At 36.1% G+C, this 25,456-nt stretch overlaps 1 protein-coding gene across 3 annotated transcripts in view; it reads left to right on the top strand.

The window, feature by feature from the left end:
* PAN2 (PAN2-PAN3 deadenylation complex catalytic subunit PAN2) overlaps positions 1–25,456 on the top strand; it is a 127,309-nt gene that overhangs the window by 16,278 nt on the left and 85,575 nt on the right. For all 3 annotated transcript variants that reach the window (XM_081740457.1, XM_081740458.1, XM_081740456.1), the window contains exons 3-8: positions 2,687–2,904; positions 7,545–7,714; positions 11,173–11,293; positions 17,194–17,390; positions 20,030–20,237; positions 25,082–25,362. In XM_081740457.1, the coding sequence (XP_081596583.1) occupies positions 2,687–2,904; positions 7,545–7,714; positions 11,173–11,293; positions 17,194–17,390; positions 20,030–20,237; positions 25,082–25,362 (1,195 nt within the window). The remainder of the gene's footprint in view (positions 1–2,686; positions 2,905–7,544; positions 7,715–11,172; positions 11,294–17,193; positions 17,391–20,029; positions 20,238–25,081; positions 25,363–25,456) is intronic.

Here is a 25,456-nt window from a genome sequence, read left to right on the forward strand (position 1 = left end):
TTGTACTAAACATACTCCTAACATTCTCCCTTGATTCACACATTAAAATCCATTCAATAAGTACAATTTAAAATACGGTTCTTATTAATATTCCTTTAAAATCTCACGAGGGATGATAAAAAAAAAAAAAAAAAAAAAAAAAAAAAAAAAAAAAAAAAAAAAAACTATTATGCTTATGTGTGAGACATAGCTGGAAAATCAACACACCTCATGATAGAGGGCACTAGACACTAGTTTTCGAAGTAATCACAGTTTTTGTTCAAGCGCTTATCAGAACGGCAGATAAAGTTTTCTATATCATCTGCATAGAAATTGGCGTCAAGTTCTCGTAGCTACCGTGATATAGTGGTTTTTGACATAAATCAGATACCAGATAATGGTGGCTAGCCATTTTTTGCTTTAGAACAAGGAAATTGTGAAAGTCACTGGACTAGATGAGGGCTGTAGAAGGGATGCTCTAGTCGTTCCAAGCGTAATGTCAGTGGTTGAAGTACTGGGTCTAGCGCTGTGTACAGGTTTGTCATTAACAATATTGGTCCGTCTTTCTTTGAAGGCACGATACCACTTCCCTACATGTTGCTTTCAAATTTAGTCCTCCCATACACTTCTACAATCTGCCTATAAATGTCAGTAGGATAGCGTTTTTAGGCCCACAGGAACCGCACCACTAACCTCACTTATACTCTTGACCAATTTTCCACACGAGTCTTTCTTTTTCTTGAATGTCTGCTCCTCGGATATTCATGATCAGAATTCGAAGAGTTCAAACATGTACCAAGACAGACATGTTATTAACCCATTACTGCCCCTTGGCAACTTAAGTTGCCAGGGCAATTTTTCGTTGTAGCGCAGAAATTCATGGATAGACGTTGCAGGTTTTAACCATGAAGTTACTTTGGAGTCTGTTTCGTCATAGCATCGTTGCATTTTCTTTTTATGATATATTGACGTAAGGTTAGCGTTGTTTTTGGCTACAATGTGTTTTGAGGAGAAAGACTCAACTGGATTGATTTCAAAGACTCCAGAAGGAAGGATTGGAGGTCTGTAAAGGAAGGATTAACTTGATTTTAATAGTTATGTTTTCGCTATGTATTTTCTCCCTCAAAATTGTAACTTTCCAAAATTTTCCCTTTTTTGAATATGTATGTGCCATTTGGCAACTTAAGTTGCCGGCCTAAAAAACAAGAAAAAATAAATATTTTTCAAAAATATTGTAATTTCTATTTTAGAGTACTATTAAGACCAAATAGGCGATAAGAAACTTTTCAAAATACCACTGGGGAATTCTGGGCACTAATGGGTTAATCTGCAAATAAATTTTCTTTAAGTTACAGTGAATAACACAAAAGTTTTATGCTTTGTAATCTTTTTCTTCGATCATACCTCGTATAACTTAATTTTGTTTGTGTGTTTGTTTGTTTTGTGCTGCAGCCGGTAACACCGATTACATTAACTCCATGTCCCTGAATACATATCACTCATCGTACGTCTCAATACGTTCAGAACTAGCTTCTTTTGTAACCACGTAATTCCAGAGAACCTATGACTCCCGAAAACACCTCATCTAACATCTGACTTTTTTTTTCTTGGGGGTGTCTACCTAAAGGATAGGATGCATAAAAGTTACCCAAGAGCACTGGATAAACTGCGCGGAACTGTCAGGAATGAATGAGTAGGCAACATTACAGTTTCTACACTTCAGCAAACGTCATACAATGTGGTGCAATAGTCCAGTTGTGTTTACAGAAAGGAGCAGGATATTCTCACATATCCTTAAAATATGCAAGAAAGAAAAAAAATAAATATTCCATTATCATTGACTTTTTTTTAATGGTACGAATTAGATTTGTGATTTTTTTTAACATTTGTGATTATTTTGTGTTGGTTTTTGAAGTAGGATCTTTTTTACCGAGAAGAAAGACTTACAAAAATTGAATATTTATTTATAACATTTCAAAGGGAGCAGTTTGTAAACTTCAAAAGCAGAGCATAGCTAAAAGTTGTTTCTGCTATATATATAGTAGAAAATCAGCATAATTTATTAAACCGCAGAGCATCAGCTGCAGTTTTGTTCTTTTAACTAACAGAAAAATATCTCTTCTTGGTAGGTATGAAAGTTTCTTGTACACGTATGTTATTGGTACCAAAACGTATTAGTAGGTCTGGCAGTAGGTCTGATCCTGGCAGTAGGTCTGATCTTGATGTTCTTGGATGGATGAAAAACAACTTATAATTTAGTTATAAAGTTCATTTCCCAATGTACCTTTAACTGCAAATAATTTAATTCCATTGAATTACGAGGATTGCCTACTATATCACTTTATTTTTATGCTATCTGTCCGTATATTTGCTTCATAGTTTTAACAAAATTTTGTTGCTCCGGATTAACCATGAAACGTTTGGCATCAAATACTCAAACCCAGGATTTGAAGGTATCTCGACCAACAAATAATTTTTACTCATTAGTACTTTATATCGAAAATGAAAGTGTTCTCCCCTTGCGAAGAACTAGTATTGTGCTAGTACTGTTATAACATTTGCACTTCCCTCATTGGTAATTAGTTGTGTTTTTCTTCTTTCTTTCTTTCTTTCTTTAAGTGCAAGAATTCCAAGTTTTATTTCCGACAGAAACACATGTGGTTAGTTGAACTATAGGCCCACTTCTTATATATTATTTTAATTTCAGTTTATGGCAATGGCACAGCACATTTTCCAGGGCCTGACCCTGGATATCCTATTCCAAATGAAGGATTCGTACCTCCAGCGGAACATTTTACGGAAGCCTATGTAGAACCTGAATTCCAAGAAATTCATTCAATTCTTGCTGATGGCGGGGACCGATTTGGTGTGTCTGCTGTTGCTTTCGATTTACAGGAGGAGCTTCTTTGGATGGGAAATCAGGGGGTGAGTAGTAATGTAAATATTTAAATGTACTATTAACTACATTATTTAATACACGGTTTGACAATAATAGAATGTTCATTGCCATAAGTTTTCTGCCACTAGTGTCGGTTTATTTCGTGAAAATTTAGAAGTTTCTATGCGCTACGATTTCCTGCTTATCATAGGCACAGTATTTAAACTTACTTTAATTGCATCAAACAATTGCAGCCATCTCTGTTGCCTTCGTCAGTAGCTACGGAAAACAAAGGCAAGTTTATTAATTCACAGAATTTTATTTTGCACCTTTTGTCCCTAGTTGAAAAAATAAGTTTAGAACCTATAATTTGCTTTGGAATGCTAGGACTTCTATATCCCTAATGTAATATCGCTAATCAAACCTGTTGCCTTCGACAGCTAAACAGTAATAAAGAGCTTCGGCTTCATAAATATTTTTGTAGTTGATTCATCTTAGTCAGTTTTCTTTACATTGGTACTCTTAATTATGAGTTAGTTGTGACTTAGTGAGTGCGGTGATCACTAAAATTTTAATAACTTACTAGCTGAACCTGCGCTCTCTACACAGCGCATCATTCACATATGAGCATAAATCTTCTTGTTATTCCTCACATCTCTTGTTTATGTCCCTTTACAAACACAAGTGAAAAACGTCTTGATAAAAATTGGCAAGAGATACCATAAAGGAGAGATTTTTTCGATTATTTTTTCAATATCTCACACCGTTTGCAAGATTTGAACCTACTTCCTGTTCGAGTTTTTAATTCATGTGTGATCAGTGTTTTCTTTCTTCTTGCATGCAGTATGTAATAAGCAAATACATTACACACACAATTAATTATAATGTCAGTGATATATGGTGGGCAAAACACTTCAAACAATAAAAGATTCAACTTACTGTTAGAGTGGAGAAATGCTATCCGTAGTTTTTCATTATCATTTGACCATGAAACAAACGCCTTGAGATATATGCAACCCATTTGGAATGTATAATGCATGGGATATGATACTTTATTTTTTTTCTAATTTCAACACTTCCAGTGTACCCGTAAAAATGTAATAAAGAAATAATGGCCATGTTTTTTTTTTAAAATATTCAATTAGAATTGGACAATCTACATAAAATTTGCAGACGATCACTAAAAACGTCATCTTTCTAGAGCCTGTAGTTTCCGAGATCTCATTGTCGAAAGGATTGGCCAGAAACATATAAACGTCCTCAAACGTATAGTTTAAAAGAACTCCAAAGATGGTAGCACAATTTATTTGCATTGATTTTGGAAAAGACTTAATAAAATAAAAAGGCTTTGAACAATAATTTAATAAGGATAAACTTTATGAAAAACGGATCTATTCAAAATAATTTATTTAAAGTACACATACTTTAAAATATTTGCCTTTATTATATGAAATCACAAATAACCGTTAATCAAAGGTTTGAAATCCAAAGTTATAGGTTGGAGCTCAGGCGCCTTTTTTGCTATTGTAGCATTTTAATAGATAGATCATTGTATTGCGAGCGGTAATAGTAATTAGAAATAACGTAAGTGAAAGGCTAATAGTCACCGCAGAAAACAAACCACTTTACTAGGAAGTACTTTCGAAGAACATCGTCTTCATCTTCAGAATAGGTACACTTCGAAAGGGATTTAAACCGTAAGAAAGAAATTATGGATAGATAAAAATGCTTAAAAGGAATTTTAAAAATATGCGAAGCAAAAATCATCTTCTCACTAGAAATAGATATATGTTAATAGTTAACGTGTCTTTTTCTAGTGACAAGAAGATTTTTGCTTCGCATATTTTTAAAATTCTTTTTAAGCATTTTTACCTATCCATAATTTCTTTCCTATGGTTTAAATCCTTTTTGAAGTGTGCCTAGACTGCAACTGAAGACGATGTTCTTCGAAATTACTTCCTAGTGATATGATTTGTTTTTTGCGGTGACTATGAGCCTTTTACTTACGTTATTTTTAATAACTTAGTTCTGATTTTAGTTCTTTTGTATGAGAAAAGAACTTAGTTGAATAAAAATGTAATTGTATTTGTGAAACCTTAGGCTTTCTTTACTGTTTAGCCATCGAAGGCAACAGGATCGGTTGCCGAAATTATACTAGGAATATAAAAATTCTTTTAGAATTCCCAGGGCACATTATAGGTGAGTGTTAGTTAGTCTTTTCAAAATATGCCACATAATATCTTGAAACATGTAAAAATCTTTAGAAACAACGCTCTTCAATTAATATCTGACAGATTATGGCAACATGACTGGTTGCTGCAATGACAATAGGAAAGTAATCATTAAAATAGGACTCCTAGAAGTACATTAAAAAGGCATCTTAAGAAAGATGTGCCAGACTTTATCTGAGTTTAGCAGTTTACTTTAACGGATCATAATATCTGTCACTGGTTATTTGAAATAGAAAGTAACTTTATCTATTAATCTCTCTCTCTCTCTATATATATATATATATATACAGGGTGGTAGGTAACTTCACCGAAAAACTTTAGATGGCGATTCCTTATATGAAGTGAAAGAATAAAGTTCTAATAAACATTGGCCGAAAAATGTCTCCTTTCAGTGTTATGATCCATTGAAAATTCGAAAAATCACTTTTCAAAACTCCCTAACTTAGAAACTATAGGACCTATCCCAAGCGGTTTAAGGAATTACACAAGAACTAGTACGTGCTCTATCTAAATATTGATGTTTTACCATTCTCCGTTATCGGTGAAAAGAACTGTGAAAAGGAAGTTGAAGTATAGGGATACTCCTTTAAGTACTTAAACGAGTACTAGTGGTGCGTTCGTTTTGCTGGTACCGGTGAATTCTGAAATATGGATATTTAGATAGAGCGTATACTAGTTCCTGTGTAATTCCTTAAACCGCTTGGGATAGGCCATATAGTTTCTAAGCCAGATCGTTTTGAAACGTGATATTTCGAATTTTCGGTAGTTCATAACTCTGAAAGGAGACGGTTTTCGACCCTTGTTTATTAGAACTTTTTTCTTTCATCTCGTATAAGGAACCGCCTCCCAAAGTTTTTTGGTGAAGTTACCTACCACCCTGTATATACAGGATGTTCATGAATTCAGTACCATAAATTTAAGAAGTGGTTCTTTATGTGAATTGAAAGAAAAATGTTCTAATAAACATTGAATTGAAAAAAGTATCGTTTGAGAGTTATAAACCACCAAAAATGCGAAAGAGCCTTGTTTTAAAATAATGGGACCTTTCGAAAGCGGTTCAAGGAATTACGCAGGAACGAGCTTGCGCTCTATCTACGAGGGATGCTCAGAAAATAAGGTTACAATGCTGCAATGAAATGTGTATATATTATTTCGTATAACCGATACGGCCAACAAATAGTACATACATAAAGTTATTTTTCGATTTAGTCTTCATGTCGGTTGAGGCACTTGTCACATTGTGGGATGAGTTTGAAGATTTTCTCCTGGTAAAAGTCTGTCCTTTCATGTTCAGCGACATTATCACGAAGTGTTTCATCTCCTCATCTGAAGGAAAGCAGCGGCCACCTGGGTGCTCCTTCAAGTGCGGGAACAGGTAAAAGTCGCTTGGAGCGTGGTCCGGGCTGTAGGTAGGGTGGTCGATGATGTCCCAGCGAAACTGCTTCAACAGCGTTGTGGTCTTCTGGGCTGTATGCGGGTGAGACATACTGTATGGCATGTTAACGAGACATTACGGTCCCTGTAACTTCTACCAGCTGCCGGTGAATTTCAGCCTCGGTTACATATTTCGCCCACAGAAATCGAATAATTGAGCGGAGTTCTTCGCGAGACCACTTTTCCAAACGAGTCACCATTGGTGTTTACCTACAACTATCGCCGTAGGGGGCGAGTGGCGTAAACTACACAGTTGCCAACTCCATGTTCTTAAAATTACCACACTCTCCTCACTCCTCTATAACAGACGAAACTCCAAAAATACCATCTTTGTAACTTTAGTTTCTAATCGTCCTGCGTAAATATCCATGTTTCATACTGCAATCCCCAGGTATCGCAGCAAGTTTTGTACTGAAGATTTGAATACAGCAAGTTGGGGCACCAGGATACACTTTTAAATACTGAGTACTAAACGGTGTGACAAACATCTTGGCATTTGAAGGCGGCGCTCCAAGTTCCTTTTAAATGCTGCTAGCAAATGAGAGGCCAGCCGTATTGCCACATTTATTTTGTATACATCCACGTCTATCCCTTGTCACCTGATCGCGCTGTAGTTTGTCTCTTTAGCCATAACCACACCCCTTTACCACTTGGCAACGTCGCGCGAGAGCTTGCGTTTTATTCGTTCAGCTGAAATGCCAAGATGTTTGTCACAGGCTTAGTTACTTGGGTAGCAGAGGATTGTGAAACATGGATATTTAGATAGAGCGCATACTGTTTGCTGTCTAATTACTTGAACCTCTTCTGAGAGGTCTTGTATGATAGTTTTGAAACCAGGCGTTTATAACTGAAAGGAGGGTGTTTTCCGACTCAAGTTTATTAGAACGTTTTTTCTTTCATTTCATATAAGGAATCACTTCCTAATTTTATGGTACTGATTTTATGAACACACTATATATAAATAAATATTTAGTGTATAAATAGTGTATAAATAAACAATTTTTCCTTAAATTTTATTCAAGGGTCACGTGACGTCTTATTATGGACAAGAGATGCAAAAATATACGTCATTCCAAGTTCATGCGAGCCAAGAAGTTCGTCATATTCATACATTTGATGATGGTATCTTAGCACTTACACAGAGAACCTTAAGGTGCCAAATGCGAAGAGGAATACCAATTTTCACTCACAGGTAAACACATTTCACACATATATTAGCAATCATGTCACGATTGTGTACAGTAAAAACTCCTTAACTTGGCTACCTACGAAGTTTAATCTAATTTTTGTGGAACTCAAAATTTCCTATAGACACATATTGATCACTATTGTTGGTCGCATTTTAGCGTGCAACTTGGCTATATTTAAAAAGTATTTAAATATTTACGTAAAGTAATTAATATATTTTAAATCTAGTTTTTAAAGTGATAAGTGAGACACTTACTTTGTTGTTTGCGTCTGTAAAAGTTTTCGGTACAGTTTCAACCAGTTATTCTATGGCACTGTTCAGCAGGTTAAGTCATTCACATGAGGACCGAATTGCTTCACAAACATATTTTGTACTCTTGGTAGTAGGGTCCTACAATTGAAATAAGACCTCGTGACAAACTGGTTGTTCATGTAGGAAAAAAAAAAAAAAAAAATACGGCTATTTCTTTGTGAAAGAACTCATGATTTTAACGACTCTTGTGTATATATTACTGTAGGAATACTGATAAAGGCAGAGGCGGTGTTGTATGTAACTATAAGGTTTACACAATGCAGTAATACTTCCTACCTGAAACCTACGGGAGGGTGGCACGTGACCAAGAACACGGCAGTACTGTCACACAAGCAGTGTTGCCCTCCCAATACAGACTTATAGTTTTTTTTTTGTTTTTTTTTTTAATAGAACGTATACCGTTTTATAGCATTAAAATAATTGGCATAAAACGTGAAAGAAAATAAGCAAAAGGTGGGTTATCAGTGTTGCGAAATGAAGGAGATATGAGGCTATAAAATTGAGAAATTAGTCGGTCCGTACAGAGAAATGAACAAATGTACAACAACAACAAGACTGCAGAAGGAACAAATGCACAGTAGGAAGTAAACTACAGTATCCAGAGACGAACGGGCTTGATACAGGATTCACCCACAAAGCGCACATGTTAGAGCAGCGGTAGAATGAAGAAGTCTCATGTGACATAATGCGGAAATGTGAACAGCAAGTATTCCCTGTAGCATAGCAATTCCAATGTCGTTTGTATGAAATCGATATCTCGAACCGTTCTCTAGAGCTATAAAACGAACTGTCTTGGAGTTGCAACACTGCATAAAATCCCGTATGCCATCCAAGCCACAGAAATGACGGTGTAGTGCCTGAAAAGAGTACAGAAAAGCTGTGGCACGAAACGTAACTAATCTGTGACAAGAAAGTACGTCAGAATCGATTCGCAAAGATTAATTACCTGTGATAGGTGTCAGTAGAGAGTATAGGAAACGTTAGCGTGTAAGACTACAATGAAGATAAAACACATTGCATTCAGGTTACCAGTAATATAAAGGCGCAAAATATTTTAACATAATACACTAATACATACAACAAAAAAAACATAAATAGTATGGCAAAACATGTACTTTTCTCTCCCTAGCCGCGCACTCGATATGACATATCAAGCCCGTTAGTTACTGGATGGTGTGCATGCTGTGGTTTACTCCCTACTATATATTCGGTCCTTCTGCAGTCTTGTTGTTGTACATTGGTTCGTTTCTTTGTACGGACCCGTTGCCTATTTTCTTTCACGTTTTATGCCAATTGTTTTAATGCCATAAATTGGTATACGTGCTATTTGAAAAACTATAAATTTACGTTGGGATGGAAACATTGTTTGTGTATCACCTACTGCCGTGTTCTTGGTCACCTGTAGGTATCAGATTGCATGTATTTTTCATTTTCTGCATTTTTCCGGCATTTTTGGGATATAACTCGACACAGCCTCACCCAGTCACTGCTTGGTGTATATATATGTTATACGTAGCAGGTAAACAAGGCGTTTCCGCGCCGAGTGACTATCATCACGATGATTAGCGATCCACAATTAATCAGGGTACTAATTTTCATAAATATCTAGCTGTCACGGTTTGCATATGTTCCTTGTTAGCGAAAGAGTGCTCACCTCTGGTGCGAGGGACCAGGATTCGATCCCAGACCATGTCAGTTTGTCATGGGCAACATTGTATCCGTGGGTTTTTATCGGTTTCTTCCCACATTCTCATTTCACCCAAATATTTCATAATCGTCCACTTTCGTTAGCTATCGGGTTTCATTTAGCTTCAAGTGCACAACCGTGGTACATTGAATTAAAAATTTCGTTTCACTTTTCCTGTTCAGTTTACGTACTTAAAAGTTCCGTTTCACTTTTCATTTCCAGTTCAGATACTTAAAAAATTTCGTTTCACTCCATTTTCAGCTTAGATACTTAAAAATTTCGTTTCAGTTCAGATGCTTAAACTTTTCCCTTTCACTTTTCATTTTCAATTCAGATGCTTAAAAATTTCGTTTCACTTTTCATTTTCAGTTCATGTACTTAAAAATTCCGTTTTACTTTTCATTTTCAGTTCAGGTACTTAAAAAATTTCGTTTCACTCCATTTTCAGCTTAGATACTTAAAAATTTCGTTTCAGTTCAGATGCTTAAACTTTTCCCTTTCACTTTTCATTTTCAATTCAGGTGCTTAAAATTTCGTTTCACTTTTCATTTTCAGTCCATGTACTTAAAAATTCCGTTTCACTTTTCATTTTCAGTTCAGATACTTAAAAAATTTCGTTTCACTCCATTTTCAGCTTAGATACTTAAAAATTTCGTTTCAGTTCAGATGCTTAAACTTTTCCCTTTCACTTTTCATTTTCAATTCAGATGCTTAAAAATTTCGTTTCACTTTTCATTTTCAGTTCATGGACTTAAAAATTCCGTTTCACTTTTCATTTTCAGTTCAGATACTTAAAAAATTTCGTTTCACTCCATTTTCAGCTTAGATACTTAAAAATTACGTTTCAGTTCAGATGCTTAAACTTTTCCCTTTCACTTTTCATTTTCAATTCAGATGCTTAAAAATTTCGTTTCACTTTTCATTTTCAGTTCATGGACTTAAAAATTCCGTTTCACTTTTCATTTTCAGTTCAGATACTTAAAAAATTTCGTTTCACTCCATTTTCAGCTTAGATACTTAAAAATTACGTTTCAGTTCAGATGCTTAAACTTTTCCCTTTCACTTTTCATTTTCAATTCAGATGCTTAAAAATTTCGTTTCACTTTTCATTTTCAGTTCATGAACTTAAAAATTCCGTTTCACTTTTCATTTTCAGTTCAGATACTTAAAAAATTTCGTTTCACTCCATTTTCAGCTTAGATACTTAAAAATTACGTTTCAGTTCAGATGCTTAAACTTTTCCCTTTCACTTTTCATTTTCAATTCAGATGCTTAAAAATTTCGTTTCACTTTTCATTTTCAGTTCATGGACTTAAAAATTCCGTTTCACTTCATTTTCAGTTCAGATATTTAAAATTTCTCATTTCACTTTTAATTTTCAATTCAGATGCTTAAAAATTCCGTTTCACTCTTTATTTTCAGTTAAGATACTTAAAAATTCCGTTTCACTTTTCATTTTCAGTTCAGATAATATGGAAGAAATGCAGTGTCTTCTTCAGATATCACCGGAAACTTTGTTAATGGGAGGCCACCAAGATAAGTTAATTGAATTTAACTTTACTAGAGGGGAAGAAGTGAATTTGGTAAGTATTGTTCGGTTTGAACCAGTATTTTTGCAGAAATTTGAAATAATAATAGTTTTAGTTGTAAGTTTATGTGTAAAATAATATTTTTTAATTAATGATGGTACATGAGTGTTTTTTAAGGATTTTGTTTCGAGCAAAAGAAAGTAAACCACCACGCAATAATAGGACAAATACTTTATTTAATCGGTAATATTTGATGTAGTTATGACAGAGCTGTCAGTCATATTGTTTTCATTGTTGAATTTTCGTTGTTTATTTAAATATTCTTCTGGATGTGAGTGATTTTTTATTGCTCCTTAAGAGGTATTCCTAGGGCTGACCCCTGCCTCTCTCACACACAACACTTCTACGCTACTTTGTGCTAAAATGGGCGCTAAATTCTAATACAACAAGAATCAAAGGAAATTTGACAGTTCAGTTTTGAAAGTTGAACATTGAACTTGAATATTGAAGTTTTCCAGTCTGTGTAGAAACCATTCTCTTCTTAATACAAAAGTGTTTCAAAAAGTGAGATGAATTTTCGATTTATTGAAAAACATGCAGAGAAAAATATATCTGAAAATGTGTCATGTTTGACACATTGTTATCACATCTGACATAGGAACCAATGCGGTCCAAAGATGCATTTCAACGTGACACCAAATCGTCCATGCTCTTTGCAAATCAATATTATTCCAGGTAACCATAGTCTATTGTCCCTCATCCAGCGTATCGAAACTCCTCCAACGCAAGTGTCTTTAGGAGTCCAAGCAAATGGTAGTTGGAAGGGGCTAAATCACGACTCTACGAAGGATGGTCAAGAATTTTCCAGTTGAAACTCATGATATGTGTACGGGTCCGTATGGCTGTATGTGGCCGTGAGTTATCATGCAGTAACAGCATCCCTTTCGTAGTGCCTCATTTTGTTTCTGAGGTGTGACTACCTTCAGCCTGTCCATGGTTTATCAGTACGTGTCGGCAGGAATGCGCGTACTGTTTGCTAGAAATTTAATATGTATAACACGTTCACAGTCTCAAAATACAGTAGCTATTATTTTCTTAGCAGATGTGGTCTTGAATTTCTTCGCCGGCGGTGACGCTGGATGTTTGTATGTCATGCTCTGTTGTTTTGATTCGGATCTCCATAGGGCTATTGCGGTATCATCACCTGTTATGATGCTATGAAGGAATGAACTTCTTTCGTGGACATATTGTGTGAGGTGGGTCAGGAAATTGCCCATTTGAAGATGTTTTTGGCCTCACTCAGATGTTTTGGTACCCAGTACTCACACACTTTCCTGAAACCAAGTTAGCCATGAACGATTCTCTCTACTGAACCATGTGAGATTTTCAATTCATCTGCAATGTGAGGCAGCCTCACTTTTCTGTCTTCAAGAACCATCGTAACAACATCATACACATTCCTGTTGGTGATAGACGTTGCTGGTCTGCCGCTTGTCATCGTTTGTCACAGTCCTTCCACCACTAGCGAATACGTTGCACCACACATACACCTGTTTCTACGGCATAACATTTTCCCTATAGACGTCCACCAATTCTCGATGAATGTCGGATGGTTTCTATCCCTTGTCCATAAGAAACGATTAACAAATGTTCAAAATGAAATGAAATGAAATCTTTGAGTTTTACGTCCCACGATTATGCCGGTTAGGCTAAAGGAGACGGTGATTATGAGAGATGAGTGAAATGGTGGAATGAAGAAAGTGGGAGGAAACGGGAGAACCCCGAGAAAACCCACAAGCACGGTTTTTGTCCACCACAAAGTTTACTTGGCGGGGGCTGGGATCGAACCCGGGACCCCAAGCACCAGAGGTGAACGCTCTACCACTGAGCCACCGCGCCCCCAACAAATGTTCAAATCGATGCACCATCTTTAAATTGCTCTAGGTACCAGACAGGCTAACATAGAAGGCTGTATTTCTTATTAGTAAAAGAATAAATAAATAAATAAAACTACACAAAAGCTCTGGGTTTTAGAGACAAATTCACCGTATTTTTAAAAATACATTTTTGTACATCTTGAGCGTTTAAACTTCAATTAATGAACCTTAAACAGGTTCTTCATAGTACGATATTTTATCAGTTCGGCTGAGCTTGACGATTTGTTTTAAAATTTACGGTAAATCTTTTGTTTTGCAACTGTCAACTGCACCGTGAGCTAACGACTGAAACATGAAAAAATATTCAAGGTTAGCAGTTACTGCCTTATTGATTCCCAACGACAGAAACTCAGGAGTAACGCTCGGAAGCTGTACGAACGGGATCTGGCAGACTGAAAGTAGTGGTATGTCGCTGAGTTATCATGTTCACTGACAAAGGGATGAAGCGTTTTACGAAGTGAGTCCGAGGATGTAAAGAGCCTTGGTTCATGGTGGTTCGCGGCCATTGTTACAGAGGCAAACTAAAGATTTGCAGGGTGAAAAAAAAAAAAAAAAATGTAAAATTAACATGCAGTACTACCAGGAGATCCGGAGGCTGATGTACAAGCAGGAGCTACCAGAAATGCACGGAATCGAGATCAACATGGTCCATATCCATCAAGAGACAAACTTGATCACATCTCAAGATCGCCCCTCGCATTCTGCCAGGATATGAAAGAGGCTACTGGAATACAAGCCATATCTTTCAACAAGATACCTGAGAAATTTCCAGACGCAAGTACAATTTATTTTTGTAAATTTGAACTGCGTGAAATTAGTTTGTGCAAGAATCGTATGATAGTTGTGAGTGACCTCTGTTAAACTGTGAAGAAGAAATAAAACAAGAATAATAGTATTATAATTAGATGGGCGCATGGAGGGATAATCCAAATTAATAAGAAATTGGCTACTTACCAAAGAATCCTCCCTTGGAAAGCTTAAACACTTTTTATACGTTTCGGAACTCACAGCTGGTTTCTTCCTCTGTGGCAAGATGAAGGGAATTAAAACGGAAAGGAGATAAAAGCTGTAAAACAAGGAATACATACCACTAAATAAAAAGTAACGTACAAAGTAGATCCTGAGATGAGCAGAGCAGAGTGAAAAAGGAATGATTGAATTAAGAAAACGCGGTGTCTATGTTGCGTCACTGTTGCCAGATTCAAAGTAAGCATCAAAGGTAGGTACCCAAGTTCGATCAATGTTGCCAGTATCAAGGTTCAATGCAGGTTTGTATTTATGAATAAAGAACGATTCTTTATTTTTTTCCCCCTGAACCTATTACCTTAACCTGTTTTATATTGTGTGAATGTTGTTTTAAATGAAGAGCCAAACCCGACATGCCTTCTTCTTGCGACTTTTTTGATTGTCTAACATGTTCCTTAGCACGCGTGTTAATATTGCGTTTCGTTTAGCCAATATATGAGGCCAAAATTTATATAAACATCTCACTGGATTTAAAAGTTATTTTGTTAATCCATTAAATAAGTCAGGTATTTACCACGTTCAATGCGAATGTGACTCCTCATATATTGACCAAACGAAACGCAATAATAACACGCGTGTTAAGGAACATGTTAGACTATCAAAAAAGTCACAAGAAGAAGGCATGTCGGGTTTGGCTCTTCATTTAAAAAAAAAAAAACATTCACACACTATAAAACAAGTTAAGGTAATAGGTTCAGCAAAAAAAATAAAAAAATAAATAAATAAAAATTAAAGAATCGTTCTTTATTCATAAATACGAACCTGCGTTGAACATTGATCGAACTTGGGTACCTACCTTTGAAGCTTACTTTGAATCTGGCAACAGTGACGCAACATAGACACCGCGTTTTCTTTAATTCAATCATTCCTTTTTCACTCTGCTCTGCTCATCTCAGGATCCACTTTATACGTTACTTTTATTTAGTGGTATCTATTCCTTATTTTACACTTTTTATCTCCTTTCCGTTTTAAACCTTTTTTACCTTGCCACTGAGGAAAAAACCAGCTGTGAGTTCCGAAACGTCAAAAAAGTGTTTAGGCTTTCCAAGGGAGGATTCGTTGGTAAGTAGCCAATTTTTTGTTAATTAAGAATAATAGTAACTTCCTCGTAGTTCTTCAACCGAGTCTTCTGTAATGTAAAATACGTTACTGGGCCATCAGTCTGAACCAGGAGAGACACATCGAGCATTACCGCACCTGACGTCATGGATTTTCGTAACTATTTGATAATTATAACTTGGTCACATATACACGGAATAGTATATTTGTTTAGCCACTTTGTTTTTCCTGGAACGGAGCTAGTGGTTAACCCAAATTACCAGGAACAAGTGGTCATTAGGAGAGGTCAATACAATTGTTTATTTTATATCATCATAGATCTGGTACCATTATTGGCAGGTCATTTGTCTCAACTGAGAAGCTTCCATGCTGCACGGTTTTCAACTACTCTCTTCGTCTCCATGTAGTGTTCTTTTGATGCCGTACATCAACTGTAGCCTCCTTCACCTCATCCCTTTCTTTCCTGCCACCATACCCTCTAGCACGTCTCTCATGATAAAATTCCTTCTCAGGGACATGATACAATCCATTCTCAGCCAATGTCCGACCAAGTTCTCTTTCCCTTTTCGATTACATCTAACATTGTTCTTTTCTCCTCCACCATATTTAACACTCATTCGTTTTTCGCTCGATTCAGTTAATTCTCTCCATTCTTCTTCACATGCACATTTAAGAAGTTTTCAGACTTTTTCATCGCCTTTGCGTAATGTCCATGTTTCTGCTGTATACAATACAGTACAATACGTCACATGAAGCATTTTATGAATCTTGTTCTCAACTCTTTATTCAAGAACTCAAAAAATAAACTTTTCTTCCTCCTAAATAATTCTTTCGCCATTCCCACAGTTGCTTTTATTTCACGTTCGCACGTCATGTCATCACTAATAATACTACTCAGGTATCAAAATCTAGTCACCTGTTCCATTTTCACCCCTCCTACTTCTGTATTTGACACCGACTGCTTTATTCCAAGCACCATGGCTTTTATCTCCCTAACATTTATTTTCATCCCATAGTCTTCACACCTCTTCCTCAAGTTTTCTAACGTTTTGCTGATTTTATTTTCAGATTCCGCAACAAGCGCCATATATTCTCTACAAACCGTATATTGTATACTAATTATTCTACCTCTACCGAAACCCGGTTTTCATAATTTAGACTCTTTTTTCAGTATCTCTTCTAGATAGATATTAAATAACTCAACGAAAGAGAACGTGCCTGTTGAACTTCCCTCCCAGTTGGACTCTCATTGTATTTGGTTCATGTATGTTTCTTATGAGTCTTCGATCTTTTCATTCCAACTCAACCTTCTTTAGAAGTCCCAGCAATAGTACGACAGATATTAGTCTTTCAAATATTCAAAGAGTACAGACATAAGAGAATAGACCTACCTTTTCTACAGTGTAATTGTAGTTTTTCTCTTGTTTGAAGAATTATATATATATATATATATATATATATATCTTAGTCCCGCGCCCGGCTGTTTTAGCTTAGTTTTAGAGGTATTTTGTACTGTTTCAGTGTTGTGCTGGAATATCATCCTTGAATTACTGGCGAAACTTCAAGTTCGGAACCTTCCGCATTAAATTCCCACAGCTTTTGTTCTTTCATGACTATTTTCTCAGGACTTTTTATGAGACAGTTTTCCTGTTGCGAGCTTTGTTAAAATACAGGTTGAAAGTTTATCACAAGTAACAGTAAATTGATACAATGTGTAATTTATATTATCACAGTAACTAAATTACAAATTTTACCATTTAAGGCAAATTATTGTACTTCATGATTCATTTACTTATTTTTGAAGAAGTTATTTTTCAATTAGATCTATACTTTTTTTTTTTAAAAAAAAAAGTAATGAATGGTAACTTACGAAATTTGTTAATAATTATTCCACTGTATTGTAACTGAAAACTACTGTTACTCTATTTCTAGCTGAGTGTGGGCGAAAATGGTTGCGCTATCCTCCGGCAACATGGTCGTTTCATTTGTGCGGGTGACCCATTAGGTAAAGTCGATTTAAGAGACCCCAATACACTCAAAGTGGAACATACCCTTGAAGCACATTCGGGAAGTTTATCTGATTTTGATGTGCACGGAAATCTTTTGGTGACTTGTGGTTTCTCAAATAGGTATGTCAGTAATTTATATTTTTTGAAAGTGTTTTTTTTACACAGTTTTCAGATTTTTCTTATTTTGTTAAGTGTTTTTTTTTTTTTCTTTTCCAAATGCATATTTTTATGTAATAAAGTTTTCTTAGTTTATTTTGAGTATTGTCACCTTCTGATCCTGTACTCTAGGTCTACATCATTAAAATGAATCTTCTTTCACACAATCAAGAAAAATGAATCATCGAACACAGCTAACAATGAACTGTCAAATGTTTGAAATTAGCAACTGCCAGCTCATTGTGAAACAGTAAAGTGTGACGCTACGTTATTGTCTTGAAGCTATATAGATCACCAGTGGCATTTTATCATACAATAAAACATGCAAATTCGTGGTTTAAACAAAATTTGCAGAATATTCCAAAATACTCGTATATACACGACCCGCTCGGGAGAGTAATGCTCCCGGAAGTACGTTTCTTCGCGCGCTACTCTAGCCAGCTGTTTTACGCGCTATCCTAGCCAGTTGTTTTAAGTTGGTCACAAAATTTATATCATGGAGTACAAGGGGAACAAAACGAGCCCTGCGGGGCTTCTAACCCGTTCCTACTACTACTACTACTTATCTGCACAAAAGTAAGTAAATCACTTTTTTGAGTATTATTTTCATATTATTTTAATTTAAAAAGTGTTATAAAAATGTAAAAAAAAAAAAAGTAAAAAAAAACTTTCCTCGGGCCGGGTTTGAACTCACGCCAAAAGAGATTTCCGTTACTAGCGTATAGCGCTAGCCCACTCGGCCGCGAAGACCGACAGCAGCAATTGTTTGATTTCTGCTATTTGAATGTAATGTGGGAAGAAATAGATAACGCCAACCAATCAGAACTTTGTTTTTCGTTCCTACTTCTGGGAGCATTACTCTCCTGAGCTAGTCCTGTATATACTCAGTGTTTTCTTTCTTTTCTTTTTCAGCCTGACAAATACGTGCTACGAGTCTGGAAGCACGAATCTAGTGTGTAAGCGTACTCACCAAGTAGATTAATGACGCTTGATCACCGCATATATTTTAATCATGCTCGATCCTAGCCATAGGAGCTAAATACACGGTTCTGATTGGTTGGAGTTGTCCGCTTCTTGCCACGTACCATACATATAGCACAAATCAAACGCCAGTTGCTGTCGATTCTCGCAGCCGAGCATGCTAGCGAATGGGCTAGTAATGTAAATGGATTTTGGCGTGGACTCGAACCCGGACCAAGGAATTATTATTATTATTATTATTATTACTTTCATAACACTTTTATCATTAAAATAAGATGAAAATAATATTCATTTGCTTTTGCACGTGATATATAATGCATAAATTGTTCTTTTTCCACCATTTACGTAGATACTTCTGATGGTGCTTGTAAACAGTGACGTTATAAAACAACAGGAGAGTAAAAAGTGGGCTCCTCGCGAAGCGAGGGTTGTTAAGAGTGTAGTGGGAAGTTAGAGAGGGAACACACACAACTTTATGGATAAAATAAAAGTGATTTACATACGTTACGAAACATAGCTGAGCAAGCGTCAGCGAGCGAAGGGGGTTGCAAAACCCGCAGGGCCCGTTTTATTCCACCTTTGCCCTCATGATAATACCACACAGTTCGCCAGGGTAGCGCGTGAAAAAAATATATGCTTGAACACAAACAGCTGAGTGGACGAGCACTCACCACAAGCACGATACAGCTTTAACACCAGGTTATTTAGCTTTGTGATACGGAAACACGTAACGTGTGGTCTTCCACGGGATACTCCCATTCCCTCTCATTATATCATTCTAAAAATTACTGTTCCTTTCGTTCTAGCAGCTCTATCGTTCTGTAATTTACCAAAACCTGGCTTTTCTTTAGTATCACCTTACATTTCCGAACGCAAAATTTTATCAAATGTCTTAACGTTACTACACAAAATATAACTCATTCAGCTGTTTTTTCGTTTTATAATGCTACGACTAATTGCTCCATTATGATGCTCCTGAGTTAACACATTATGTGAAAAGTTACAACAAACTTTATGATACTTAAATTTTTGAATGACACCACTGATAATATAGATCCCATTCTTATCAAAGTTACCTTTACTCAAATTTAACTCAGAGCTCCTTCGTGGCTAAGCAGTTAGCGTATTTGCCTTCGGCGTGGAAGACCCGGGTTCGATTTCCGGCGGGAGCTGATGTGGTTCGGATTCCACGTTAATCAGTAGGTCCCGTTTCATATAGCCTCGCTGCTGAAAGGGACGTTAAAATCAAATCAAATCAATTTTAACTCAGCGGTAGTGAGAAAATGAATAATCTCGGATATTAAAGTGACTTATTGTTAAAAGCATTATAGCTGACATTGTTGGGTATAACTTTGAAAATTACAATAGCCTGTTGACAATAGCCAAAATTACAATTACAACGTCTATTGACAACAACCATTAAAATTTTATCAATAATAAAGTTCAATTCTTACCGACACGTTAAAAATAAATGGTAAGTTAAGAGGTTAATAATACAGGTATTAAACTTTAATAGACTATTTGACATAACTAGAAAAATAAAATCAAAATTCAAACAGAAATTTGCGGTGATTTTTTTTTTTTTTTTAAGTGTATATTTAAACCATTTTATTGTCTTTTAGGCAAGGCAATATGGCAGTTGATCGATTCTTAATGGTGTACGATCTTCGTATGATGCGAGCTGTGACCCCAATCCAAGTTATGTTGGACCCACTTCTCCTTAGGTTTCTGCCGTCGTTTTCGTCTCGATTATGTATTGTATCTGCTCTTGGACAAGTGCAGCTTGTAGATACTGTAGCTCTATCACAACCGAATCTTTGTCTTTATCAGGTAAGCAGCTTCAATGGCTTAACTTTTTAAGATGTATAAATTTTGATGAACTCTGGTATGTGTAGGATATTCGGAGGAGGATTTTGCAGTTGCCTTTCATTATAGGCAACCAACATTTCTTTGCTACTGTGCAGGTTGCATAAAAGTTAAGGAATGTTATAGATTGTAAACGGGCTATAGATAGCCACCGTTACCAGTAAAAGATGTTAACGGATTGACTTCATGAACGAATTCGGTTACGATATTCGGTAAGCAGCTTACATTGCTTACCATTTTAAGATGGATGGATTTTGATAAACTCTGGTAAAGATAGTAAAGAGGATCACCCGATTGCATTTATGGAATATTCAGAGGGGGGTTTTGCAGTAAGAAAGGCTATATATCCTTTCGTTATAGGCAACCAACATTTCTTTGCTACTGTGCAGGTTGCATAGAAGTTAGGAAATGTTATAGATTGTAAACGGAGTATAGATAGCCACCGTTACTAGTGAACATGTTAACGGATTTACATCATTAACGAATTTTGTTGATTAGAATTAGGAATTAGATTTCTCGGCTCACGACATCTATGGCCATGCTAGCCCGTCACGTATGAGAGATGACGTCCCTTGGCGATCACGTTATTCGGGGAAAGGAAAGGAAGGAAGCGGCGTGATGTCTTATGTGTTCGATATCATCCCGGCATTTGCCTAGTGAAAATGAGGAGAACCCAGGAAAACCTCTCAGGATTGTTGGCCTGAAAACAAGCTGTTATAATTTTTCGACCGAGTGTCCTCACCGGCAGTCGAACCTGGGATCGCTCGCATTAAAGACGAGAGCATTAGTGACTACGTTATGCGGGGCCACACGAATTCGGTTGAGATAATCGTTCTAGCTGCCTCTTCAAAAAACAGAGTTCAAAAATTCGCCTTCGTTCAAGAGTTGTGTGGAGTAACTGACGGACGGACTAATATTACAATTCTACAAGTTCTACTGTGTGATCTTAATAACGAAAGTGCAAGAATTAATTATGGCGTACGCGTTTTATAATTCAACTTTAAATTTCGCCTTCTCTTGTTAAAATCTCTTAGTATGCAGTAATAATTGTATTATACTGGACTTATTACGTTTGTAAGGTCAGTTTATTATTTTGTAATGGCCAAAATTATACTGTAAATTAAGGTGCAAGTTACAAATAAATAAGGCTGCAACTTGGCACGTAACTGACATTGAGTACCAACTAATTCGTAATTCAGAAAATCACCTAATCTAAAACAAATGGTACAAGATCTTCAATTTGCAACGCTCACAGATTGGAATTCCTCAATATCAGTATGTAACATGACATCAAATCACTTTCCTTCTGAGCTTCTTCTAATTACTGTATTTGGATACATTATTTAGCATACATTAGTAACTGTCCGTCATTGGCTTTTTATGGTTACAGTTTGCCAACTTCAGTGGTTGCAGCGGTTTCCCAGTAGTATATCCTTAAAGAAAGAAGTGAGTTCCGTTTCACAATGTGAAACCGCTATAGACTTCCAAACTATACGAATTCAATACTCAAACTTGAAGTAGTTAATCTGTAACTGCTGATTGCAATAGATTAATAAAATCATTGGAAGAACCTTTTCCTCATATGCTCCTCAGTCCCGAGTTCCCAATTTTTCTGCTTGCCGCCATTGTTAAGAAAGAACTGTTGCATTTCCCTCTTCACTAAACAGTCAAGAACATTCCACGGAACTGACGACATCTGTTGAAAGATGTTGCAAGACAAACAAGTTTCAATGTTAACAAACTCGAACCTTAAAAAAAAAGTCTCAAAGTTGGATATCCTATAGGATACGCAAGGACCTAAATCCATAACATAAAGCCATCTCGCTATCCCTCACTGTTTTTATTCTATGGTGATAAAAACCATTAATTTGAAGCACATCCGGTTTGAATTGAGACTTAAGGGAGGGGATAGAACCTATTCTTAGAACGCTGAATCGATTGGAAGAAACCACTTCTCTATATCTCTTAGGATGTTTGCTGTATAGATATCAGTATTAAAACCGGAAGTAGTAGTAGTAAGCTTCAGAAAATTCAGGATTAAGTAGCATGTTGCGGGTTGTGATGATACATTCTCTTGAGACCCTGAATCGATTGCACAAAATGATTTATCGCTATTTTTTACTGTTCTATGGTGATATGTGTTAAAACCGGGATGATTAATCTGTACTACTTCCGATTTAAACAAATGGTTAACGAAAGAAACGGAACCTATTCTTGAGACACTGAATCAATTACAAAAAAATCATATCGATGTCTCGTACCGTTTTTACTTTGTGGAAATCATTATTGCAACCAAAAGTAATAGTAAATTTAAGCCACTTTTCGGGTTTGCTAGTATTGCAGATGGTCATGGTATGTTGCCTTGAGACGTTGATCGTTTGCAGGAAACTGTTTTTCGCTGTCTGTTACCATTTTCGATCTAGGCCATAAATGTTGAAACCGGAAATGGCTATTTGAACTACTTCCAGTTTGAATAGATGGTTAACGGAGGAGATGGAACTTAAACTTTGGACTCTGAATCGATTGAAAAAAAAAAAAAAAACTGCTTGTTGATATCTCTTACCGTTTTTTGCTCTGATACCTGTGAATAAACAGACAAACGGATGGCCATAGCCGTTCTATAAAGATTTCTGACATTTAGCATAACATAGTTTGGAAGTCTGAAAGTAAGACATGGACTACCTTATGCAGAGTCGTTCTGACGCGTGATTAGTGCCATACTAAAGAGCTCGACTAACATGTCTCTTGCAGTAGTCAGGCCTTTAGTATGATGCTAATCATATATCAAAACGACTCTGCATAAGGCGGGGAAACTTCACGAATATACGGATATTGTAACTTACAAAATATTTCATGTTATTAAGAAGATTTTCGTTTCTGTACTCAGCAGATCAAAATATTGATGAAATAATTCAAATCGCTCTGCACCAATGTATGCATTTTTAACGCACTTATTTTTATGTACCTACATATAAAAAAAGAAAACAAATATTGTTACCTGTGTGGTGCGTCTTCGAGTATTATTTTTTTACATTAATTCACAAACCTTAATGTTAGGGACCACGGTGGCTCACCAGCAGAGTGCTTACCTCTGGTGCGTGGGGTCTGGTTCGATCCCGGCTAAGTAAGTTTGTGGTGGACAACATCGTGCCCGTGAGTTTTCTTAGGGAAGTCCCGTTTCCTTCCACTTTCTTATTCCACCACTTCTGTTATCATCATACGCTTGCTTCAATGATTGTCTCCCTTAGCCTAAAGTGCATTATCATGGGACGTTAAACTCAAAGATTTTGTATCAAACCTCACTTATTTACTTATTCATGTAATCCTAATGTCTGAATTACTTCTTGACTTCCTGCGTATTTATTTCTTCCTTCCTTCCGTCCGCCTCTCCGGAAAAATAATTACTTCAGGATATAAGGTCATAATTAGTAAAGAGAGAGAGGGAAATGAATTAAGCAGCGGTTCAACAAGTATTTCAGAGACTCGGATTACATAAATAAAATTCAAAATAATGTAGAGAAAAATAATACCCCCAAGACGTACCACATAGGTAACAATATTTGTTCTCTTTTTATAAAATCTTTCTGGGTGTTGCCTCTCCAACTGTTGTCATATAGTATTTACTACAGTTCAAGTTTTCCTTAATCAAAATGTTTACGTGAGACTAAGAAGTATCAGAGAAGAATACGTAAGTAGTAGTTTCTGTAGCTCAGACTTATAGAGTTCAGGTGACTTGCTTTGTTTTTACCCTATTGTTGACTGACGTTAACAGTGCTTCTGAGCTTTTTTTAACTGTGAGTAGTTGTAAATTTACCCAGATCAGATTAATTACCAAGCTTAGAAGGAGATCAAGGAGAAGAAAATCTCACTCAGTATTGAAATATGTCTCAAATCCAGTAGTGAAAAACCTTTAAAATAAATGTTAAAATAGGAGCTAAGCGGGTAGTGTACGCGTCTTTGGCGTGGGAGACCCGGGTTCAATTCCCGGCGATAGCTCATGCGGTTCGGTTTCCACGTTAATCAGTAGGTCCCGTCTCATATAGCCTCGCTTTTGAAAGGGGTGTTAAACTAAAAAAAAAAAAAAAAATCAATAAATTTTAAAATACTTTTGTTCCTTCATAGCAATGTGTAATAACAATTAAAAATAAAATTTAATTCACAGTTTTTTCTTGCATATTAGGCGTAAATATAACAAGAATAGAAAATGTATGCAGTTGGGACGCAAGACCGGAGTTCAGTTCTCTGTCAGTCTAAGTATACATTTCTACGCGCTTTCCGCCACATTTTAAAGTAAATGTTTTTCTTAACACACGCACACACTCTCTCTATCTCTATCTATCTATCTATCTATCTATATATATATATATATATATGGGTCGTTTAATATATAAGTTTTCCTAAGCTTTAAAACATTAGTTTTTAAGACACATTTCTAAACTATACATACGTGTGTAAGTGAGGTAGATGGGTTCTTTCTCATCTCTCTATATAATTCCCAGGCAATTCGTCCAAAACCTTTGCAAAAAATCAGGACTCTGGCTATTAGCACACCATACATTTTGCTTCACTTCTTCATTACCAGTTGGCAGGATACCAGGTTTCTTATGACGAACCTGAACTCTTTTTCAGGGAATCGCAATTCGACATAAGTCATTTGATCACTTCTTGATCGTAACGCCCATAGTTTACAAATCTCAAAAAATAAATATTTTACAGCTCTGTGAAACTTATAAATTGAACGACCCACGTATATAGATAGATAGATAATTATTGGATTAAGAAAAGGTGATTCTATTTGTTATTTTCAGATCAACACAGGCGGTTCTATGTGTCTTACGTTTGATGTTTCTCCGTCTTGCCAATATCTTGCATTTGGTGACGCTGGAGGGACGATTCATCTGTTCAGCTCCAACCCACAAGGAATGTTTAATTCGTATTCTCGTGAAACGGAATTTGCTGATCCTGTAGATACGCTGCCTTCTATCAGTATACATGATGATCTGACACCTTTGTCGTCCATTGCTATGGCTGTGTGCCAGGGAACTCTCTTGTCAGATTGGCCGGAGCAGTTCTGTAAAAAAGCATATAGGTAAGTTCCTTTGTCTTGTTCGTATTTTTTTTTCACTAATCATCCACTAAAAACTAAAAGGGTTAGTATTTTTTTCTTTTTTAATTTTACTTGG

The sequence above is a fragment of the Thermobia domestica genome, chromosome 15, assembly GCF_964235325.1.
Source record: "Thermobia domestica chromosome 15, izTheDome1.hap1.1, whole genome shotgun sequence".
Taxonomy (NCBI): Eukaryota; Metazoa; Arthropoda; class Insecta; order Zygentoma; family Lepismatidae; genus Thermobia; species Thermobia domestica.